At 56.8% G+C, this 9091-nt stretch overlaps 1 protein-coding gene across 1 annotated transcript; it reads right to left on the minus strand.

Moving 5' to 3' along the window:
- Window positions 864-8820, minus strand: NEURL3 (neuralized E3 ubiquitin protein ligase 3). Its single transcript, XM_018054850.1, has 4 exons — window positions 8443-8820; window positions 4573-5058; window positions 3370-3441; window positions 864-2482 (listed from the first exon to the last, which is right to left on the minus strand). The coding sequence occupies exons 1-4, from the start codon at window positions 8468-8470 to the stop codon at window positions 2277-2279; spliced, it is 792 nt and encodes a 263-aa protein (XP_017910339.1). The 5' UTR covers window positions 8471-8820; the 3' UTR covers window positions 864-2276.

The following is a 9091-nucleotide window of genomic DNA, read 5'->3' on the forward strand; positions in this document are numbered from 1 at the left end:
CTAACAACATATCAGCAAACAAAAGTATCTTATTTCCATGTTACAGATGAAGAAATTGAGGCTCCCAGATATCCAAGTCACATGACCAAGGTCAGAGCAACTCCTGAGCAGCAGAGAGGGGATCCTACTCCAGAACGGAAGCTCTTCCGGGGGTCACCACACCCGAGCTTTCCCTGGTGGCTCAGACGGTAAAGAACCTGCCTGCAGCTAGGGAGACCCAGGTCAGGAAGATCGCCTGGAGAAGGGGATGGAAACCCACTCCAGTGTTCTTGCCTGGAGAGTTCCACGGACAGAGGAGCCTGGCGGGCTACAGTCCATGGGGTGGCAAAGAATTGCACACGACTGAGCAACTAACATTTCACTTTCCACACCCAAAGTCCTGACCCTCTGGCTGGCTGCAGCGTGGGGTCATGGAGGTGCCCATCACCATGACTTGGGACATCATCTAGGTCCAGCTCCCTTTTTGTGCTCTTTCACACCAGCCACAAAGCAGGAACACCAGCAATGTAACAGGTACAGCTTGTCCTCCCCGCCTGTCCCCACCACAGACACCTGCTGATTGGGGTCCCCAAGTCAAGTCACCGCTACACTCAGGAGCCTCACACTCAGGAAGGCCTCACAAGTCCAAGGTGGCAAGGGCAGGGCCTGGTTGTAACTTTAAGGCTGGATCTGTAGGCTCATCCTGTTCACCTGCTCCGCAGAACAGAGTCCGCAGGCCTGAGCGCCCAGACCCCTCTCACTGCAAGCCCAGGGTGTGCCTGCGAGGGACAGGAAGGCATGGCCCCACGCCCCTGCATCCTGACCAGCTCCCAACCCTGCTCACTCCTGCTGACGGCAACAAAGGGGACATATACGTTACAAAATCACTCACGAGAGACAAGCTTTATTTTGATATCTCAGAAATCGCAAGGCACTAAGCACGACAACAGTGCACTCTGAAGGGTCCGCTCGACTTCAGATGCACAGTTTTGCTGGGATCTCATGACTGCTGGGCCAGGAAGGTGGGGCAGCTGACTGCGCATCCCCTTTACAGAGGACTTGTTTCTAGTTAGTTTCTGTTTATCTGTTTGCTTGTATGTTTATGGCTGCGCCGGGGCTTTGTCGCAGGGCACGGGCTCTTGGCTGCAGCAAGCGGGCTTTCTCTATTTGCCGTGAGTTGGGGCTACTCTCTAGTTGCGGTGCAGAGGCTTCTTGTTGCAGTAGCTTCTCTTGTGTGGAGCACGGGCTCTAGGGTGCATGGGCTTCAGCAGCTGTGGCTCATGGGTTCTAGAACATGCAGGCTCAGTAGTCGCAGTCCAAGGGCTAAGTGGTCCCACGGCATGTGGGATCTTAATTCCCAAACCAGGGATCAAACTGGTGTCCCCTGCATGGGCAGGCAGATTCTTAACCACTGGACGACTAGGGAAGTCCTGCAGAGGACTTGTAGATGACCTGGCTTCCCTACAGACTATGAACATTCTGCCAGGTAGACAGAAGCCGAGATATCAGAGTAGCAAGGCCCTGAGCTCCCCTCCCCTCAGGAGCACACCACAATGTGGGGTTGCTAGTGGGGAGAGGGAACGGGGGAGAGGCAATGTAGGGGGAGGGGATTGAGAGGTGCAAACTGCTAGATATAAAATAAGCTACAAGGATGCACTGCGCCACAGGGGAATATAGCCAATAGTCTTATAATAATGACAAATGGAGCATAGCCTTTAACAATTATGACTCAATAGGACATCAGTGACTTTTACAATATTGTACATCAACTATACAAAAAAAATTCCACCCAGCTGCTCCCTGCATCTGGTCCAGGCTCCTCAATACCCTGAGTGGGCAAGGCTTCACCAGACACGCACATATATCTTAACTTCCTCAGTCATAAAAGCAGGGGTCAAGCCGCCCTCTCTACACAAAGGCCCTTCTCACTGACACAGCTTCTTGGAACTCCCGGGACTTAGGTGTACCACGGGTTGCTAGGTCCATGGTGGCTGAACCCCAAGGCTAGTTAAAAGCCTTGCCACATAGCAATGAACCTGGGACTAAGCAGAGGGGCGAGATCCTGGCTGGCCCATTGCTAGCCACCTTCTCCAGCCAGGGAGGCAGTTCTGGTGTGGGCAGAAAGGGGCGTCTCCTGGCTCCTCTGGCCCCAACCTGCTGAGGAGGAGTAGAGCCATTGTGACCTTGAGCTGTCTCTCCACCACACCTGCTGCTGACCAGCATTGCCGACTCTTCTCCAGAAGGATGGCAGAGCTGCACCTCCTCCGTCGGCAGGGGCCGGGCTCAGAGCTCTGCACCTATACCAGGAGGCCCTCTCCAGCACCCAGAAAGAGAGGGTCCCAAGTTGGGGCCACCGCCTTGATCTCCCAGCGACACACGGGGCATCTGGCCGTGTCCCTGAAGACCCTCCAGGCACAGGAGCTGCAGAAGTGTGTGTGGCCGCAGGGAACTAGGCAGGTGTTGGCAGCCTGGTGGGAGCAGATGGCACACTCTTCTGCTAGGGCTGGGAAAGGGGACAACACAGGTCAAGGGTACGAGGGGGCCACGAGGGGGCAGCCCACTCATATCGCCACAGGACGGAGAAGCACGTGGTCCAAGGATGAAGAACACTACCTCATAAGAGAATGCTCATAGTGCAATCAGTGAAAAAGGTTGGGAAGAAAATTGTCAGGTACATACATGCATAGCATCAGATTCCAATTTAGAAAAAAGGAAAACAAGCACAAATAACTCCCCATGTGTGGTGTGCTGTGCTTAGTCACTTCAGCGGTGTCTGACTCTGCAACCCCATGGACCATGGCCTGCCAGGCTCCTCGGTCCACGGGATTCTCCAGTCAAGAGCACTGGAATGGGTAGCCATGCCCTCCTCCAGGGGATCTTTCCAACCCAGGGATCAAATGCACGTTTCTAACATCTCCTACATTGGCAGGCAGGTTCTTTACCACAAGCGCTACCTGGGAAACACCCCTCTCCACTCCTGCCCGTATATATATATATGATTACAAAATACCAGGAGGAAATCTACCTAACAGGCAATGTGAAGTTTGGGAGGTGTGTGTGTTTTTTTTTTTTCACTTCCTTTTTTATCCTTGAATATGTATTTTATTTCTGCTTGGCAAAGTTTTTTTTTTTCCCCTATGAACAGGGATTTCTCTTTTAAAAGCAGGCGGACAAAATAACATCTGTTCATGAGTGTGCCCGGTAACTTATGAAGCCAGCCAATGTCCTAGAAGGCAAACTGTTACACGGCTTTCAGGTTTCGACCTAGAGCCTGTGGGAGATTTGATGGCATTTGGGAAGACATAACTGAGTTCCCAGGGCTGGGGCCTTGCTCAGCTTCCCTAGCTCTGGAGCCCTGGGGAGTCCCTGGTGCTCAGGGAAGCCACTCACCTTTGGGCCCAGGCAGAGTCTCATCACGGAGGCCCCTTGGCATGGTTGTGGGGAAGCTGTTGGCTGTAGGATCTAAGGCAGAAAGGGAAAGTCAGGACCTGGGGAAAGCAGTCAGGGTGTTTCCATTCAACCCATCTCCCCAGTCCCTGCCTCCAAAGCAGAGTGTCCACCTCCTTTCTTCTCTGGGTTGCAGTGCTGCAGCTCCAAGCCAGGGGTCCAGCCCTGTCCTGGCCACCCCCTTTCCCAGTGGGACCCAGCAGAGAATTTGTGGACCTGCAGCTTTTCCGTCCTAATCCATGCTTCCTTCAGACAGCTCCTCTCTGCCCCAGTGCCTGAGCAGAGATCTTCAGCATCAGTCACCGGCCCCAAATCAGGTGTGTAACAGAATCCCCCAGGAGGTGGGGAAACAGGGCCTGAGCCGTCCCGGGCCACCCAGTCAGGCTCCCCAGGGGTGAAGCTCAACAGAAGGCTTGTGCAGGCCCCTGGAATGCTGCCCAGGCATGCCAGCACTTCTTTTTCTGAGTCTCCCTGTATCCCTCGCTCCTCTGAAGTCCACTCTCCTTCCAGGTGATCCTCATTTCCCCACTGGGTGCCTGAGCATCTCAGCTTTGCCCCTGCCAGGCTGCCTTCTTGCCCACCTCTAACTCGCACACTTATGTTCCCTTTGTTGCCGCCCCTGTCTGCAGCAAACTTCTACTTTGACTGCAAAACCCAGCATGACCCGAATATATACATTTTTTGTAAATGAGACCAGCCCTCTAACACATAGGGGTCCCCAACCTCCAGGATCTGTTGCCTGATGATCTGAGGTGGAGCTGATGGAATAATAATAGAAATAAAGAGCACAAGAAATGTAATGTGCTTGAGTCATCCCAAAACCATTTCCCTCCCCACTCCTGTGGAAAAGCTGTCTCCCACGAAACTGGTCCCTGGTGCCAAAAAGGCTAGGGACCGCTGCTCTAACATATGTCTGGGGGTACTGGGCATGCCTTCTCGTTCTTCAAAACAGGGTTGCCCTCCCTATGACTGGGTCTGGTCCCCAGCGAACATCTTCATACCGGGACAGAAGCTGATAGAAAAACTCCATGTGAAAGAAACAACAGTTCTGCCCGACTCTGTATGCGGGTGAGGTACCACCGGGGCCGCCGCCTCCCCCGCCCGCATTCCCAGGGACGGTGGCTGGGTCCCCAGCCCTGGCCGTACCTAGCAGCTCGATGGCCTTGGTGGTCCCGTACACGTCCATCACGGCCCAGAGCGGGGCGCCCATGAGCACGCCCTCGCGCAGCAGCCGCCGGGGCCCCGAGTTGACCTGGGCGAAGATCTGGCCCCGGCGGTTCACCCAGAAGCGCACCACGTCGCCTGGCCTCGCGCGGCCGTCAGGCAGCATGGCCGCCCAGGTGTGACTCTGCTGCTCCAGGTCCGGGCACAAGAAGGGCGGCAGGCTGGGCGCAGGCACGCGCGCGGGGTCCAGGCGCGTGAAGCCCACGCGGAGGCCGCCCCACCAGCCGCGCTCCTGCAGCAGCAAGCGCAGCGCCACGCGCTCCCCCGGCCGCACTGGCCGCTGGCTGAACACGATGCCGTCGTGGAACGTGGCGCGCCTGCACGCGATGCTCCGCTGAGCATCCAGGCGCACCTGTGTGCCCACCGCCTGGGCGTGGAAGCGGAGCGCCTCTCGGGGAGGCTCAGCATCTGCGGCGGGGGCGGGGGGTCAATGCAGGTCGGCCGGACACACCGGCTGGGCTGCCTGGCTGCCTGGAGCCCTCCCCACCAGGGGAAGGGGGCATTTCTACCAACCCATGTCCCTGGGGCCACTGTCCCTGCTCTCCCCCCATCCCCGCTCCAGAGACCTTCTTAGAACCAGTAGGGAACCCGCTTTGCCTGTCTGGGATCACAGTTCTCTCCTGACTCTTGCCAAGGCTCAGTTTCCCTCCCTTGCTGCTGCTGAGTCAGAGTCCTGTCCGACTCTCTGAGAGCTATGGACTGCAGCCTGCCGGGCGCCTCTGTTCATGGAATTTTCCAGGCAAGAACACTGGAGTTGGGTTGCGATGGGATCTTCCCAACCCGGGGATCCATTCCTGGTTTCCTGCATTACAGGCAGATTCTTTAGCACTTAAGCCACCAGGGAACCCCTCCCTCCCTTAGGGATGTTGTGAAAATTAAGGGAACTGTTGACAGTACCAGTTCTGGATACCTGGTGGTGGTTGTTATTGCCATTAACAAAAGAGAGCAGGTTTCAGAACAGTCAACAGATGACCCTGCTTTTGCTTGACACATACATTTATACGTGTATCACTCACATGTTTACACATGTATAGCCCGTCTGTATCTAGAAACAGGCTGAGAGGAGATGGGCTGGCATGCTGTTTGTGGTCGGCTCTAATTCTGCAGTGGGCGGGGGTAGAGGCTGGTTGGGAAGGGGGCGGCGACTGAGTATTCCCGTCTGAATTTCTGACTTTGCCACAGAGAACCGGCCTCACCCCCCAGTGAGGGTGACTTCTCTCATCCTGGGAGAGAAAGAAGGAGACTGGTAACTCCCAAAGTAGTGAGGGTGTGAAACCCGGAAAAGGGGTCCCAGCTCAGCCCCTCAGAATTGTGGGCTGGGCCCAGCCAAGGCCTGGGTAAGCTTTGAAAGCAGGGGACTTCCTGACTTGCCTCCACTTGGCAGCTGGGACGGGAAAGTTCCTTGCTGGGCAGCCCTTCCTCTCAGTCCCAGAGGCCTGAAGGAAGCTGGTGGAGCTTCCTGCCCCAAGAAGGGCGCTTAGCCAGCTGCCCAGGCCTTAGCTCTCTCCCCCTCCCCTCCTGACCCTGTTTTTTCTGGGTTGGAGGAGGGAAGCTGAAAATACAAAGAGACGATCAATCAAAACTCGAGCCAGGGAACTTCCCAGGTGGTCCAGTGGCTAAGACTCCACGATTCCAGTCAATGCAGGGGGCACCCGTCCAACCCCTGCCCTCCTCCCTGACGCTCATATGCCTGCAAGGTGTCAGCCAGGCGCCAGGAGGGGAGGCTCGGTGTGGTCAGGCACAAGGCACATCCTCAAGGTCACAGCGAGTCCGTCCCTGACCTCCACCGGCTCTGGGAGCAAGGGGGCAGGAGCCAAAGACGCGGCTGATGGGATTGCTGGGTACGTGAGTCCCTCGGCAGGGCAGGGGGCCCTGGGGACACTAGGAGGAGCAGACCTAGCCTCTACAGGAATTTGACAGTTTGCAAAGCTTACCCCTGTCTCGAGAGTTTCCCACTGGCCCGTGGGAGCTATGTCCTCATGCCACCAGTTAGAGGAGGGAGGCCGGGAGGGGTCACAGTGCCGCACAGGACACCAGGGCCCAGCCGACTGCTGCTTCTCCCAGCTGCCTGTCTGGGCTCCACTCACTGTCTCAGCAGTGGCCTGAGTGTGGCCCTCGCAAGGCACACAGGGCTCCCTGGGGGTCAGCCTGTCCACACGCAAGGTCCTGTGTGGCTGTGTTAGTTGTTCACGGCAAAAGGTCAAGGCTGAGTGGCAATGACAGCCACCCACGTACCGCCAGTCGGGCAGAACTGCATCTGCCCACGGGGCCCCTTCCTCTGCTTTGCACGGGGCTCTATGCCTGAGTTTCGGGCTGGCTCTGGATAGTACCCCCTTCTCCAAGGCTGGCTGGCAGGGCTCCTCCCATTCTTTGACCCAGGTGACCCAGTCCAGCCTGCTCCTGGGTTGGGGCAAGGCAGAGGTGGGCACTGGCCAAGAGTGACCCTCCAAGGAGGCTTGTCCCCAGCCAGCTGGGCAGGGAGTTCTGAGCACTTTATGCCTGCAGGTGGCTATTCTCATCAGCCCCACTTTCAGGCAGCATCCTGAGGCTCCTGAGGCGGAGTCGCCCACGGGGGACCCTCCCAAACTACTCCGCCGGCCTCCCCTAGCCCAACACTGTGCACTGGCTTGGCAACAAGTGCCCCGTGGGTGGCTGGGGAGCAGGGAGCACAGTCATGGCCTTTTGGATGTCCTGCCCTCTGGACAGGCGGATTCCAACCAGAGAATTTTTGCAGCAAGGCTCTTGGAATGTAAATGGCCAGGCTCAGTGAGGACCAGGTCTTCATCTTCATCCTCAACACCCCTCCAGTCACCAAGCCTCTCCTGGCACCTACCAAGTGCCTTACAGACTCCCGGCCACCCCCCAGGGAAACACTCGGAGGAAACTGAGCTCAGGGAGGTGGTCGTGCAGCTGGAAGTCAGGGAGCCCCAGCCCAGCCCCTCACTCTGCACTCCTGCGCGCCCTCCTTCGTGGCAGCAGCACTGCCCGGAAATCCAAACACTAGCTGCTGCTGCAGCAGTGGCAGCGGCGGCTTGGCCCTGCCCCCGCCCCTGGATTCAGGTGCCCCCTGCTGCTGCCGCCCCCTGCTGCTGCTGCCCGGGAACCTAGGTTACTATGGAGCCAAGGGCTACGGGTCCTTCTGCTTGGGAAGGAGCAGAGTCCAGGCTCTGGGAGCAGGGATGCGTGGTCCAAATCTCTAGTCGTAAGAGACCCAGCTCTCCAATCCCCACCCCGCACACTAAGGCAAAGTTGTGACCTCAGGTGAGACTGGCAAAGAACCATTGAGCCCGGTGACCCTGTGGTCTGTGCTTCTGGCAGCTCTGTAAATGGCAGGATGGGGGCATTGGCCCCCAGCCTGCGGATGAGGAAACTGAGCCTCCAGGGAGAAGTGACTGGGCCGGAGAGGTCCCCACAGCTCTGTGAAGGCAGAGCTGGGACCCTGGTCTTCCACCAGGCCCCCTAAACTCTACCCTCTCTCCCACCCAAGCCAGTCTTCCCTCTGCACAACAGGCTCTGAAAGGCAAATGAGTCATAAGGTCTTTGCATCACTGCAGGGCTTGTGGCCTGAGTTCCTCGGCCTCTATTGGGTTCTTGCAGAGAAAGGAAGTTTTCACTACCTCCCAGCCTCATAACAGCTCACTGCCGGGCAGCCCGGCCTTGATGAGAAACTCCCGAGCAATATTTCCACTGACTATACCTCTATCTCCTGAGTCTTCCACCCCAGAAAGCACAGAGCACCCCTCTGCTTCTTGTCCTTCTGGTCCAGGCACGAAGCTCAGGGCTTGCACTTACCAGCCTGAGGGCAGATCTGGGACCCCATCCGCCTGGGCTCCTCAGGTGTGGGTCCCTGAGTCTGAAGAAGGCCAGGGGACAGGTTTCTCAAAGATATTCGGCAGGTCCTCTTATCGTGGAGCCAGGATCGTATTACAGCGTTGATGATTAATTAGAGTTTGCAGTCACGAGTTACCATATCCAGGGAATTTCCTGATGACTTTTGGTTTGCAACAGTCCGGTGCAGCTGGTTGGCCCGGAGGAAGCGGGGACTCGGGAGATGGCTGAGGTCGGATGTGGAGGAGCCTTCTCTCTTACTTCTGACCAGTTGTGATCAACCAGCTGTGCGTTATCACTGCCCGAGTCGTGTGCATTAACACGACCTGTACCCAGACCTGCCCCCGGAGACCCTGACTCCAGTGGTCTGGGGTGGAGCCCAGCGTCAGCCTTGTTTAAAAGCACCCCCAGGGACTTCCCTGGCCGTCCAGTGGTGAAGACTCTGTGCTTCCACTGCAGGAGACGCAGGTTTGATCCCTTGTCAGGGAACTAAGATCCCACATGCCATACAGTGAGGCAAAAAAAAAAAAAAAGTAAAATAAACAAAAACCAAAATAATAAAAGTACAAGCACCGCAGCTGACTCTAATGTACAGCCCAGGGTAGAGAGAGAT

Source organism: Capra hircus, chromosome 11, assembly GCF_001704415.2.
Source record: "Capra hircus breed San Clemente chromosome 11, ASM170441v1, whole genome shotgun sequence".
NCBI lineage: Eukaryota > Metazoa > Chordata > Mammalia > Artiodactyla > Bovidae > Capra > Capra hircus.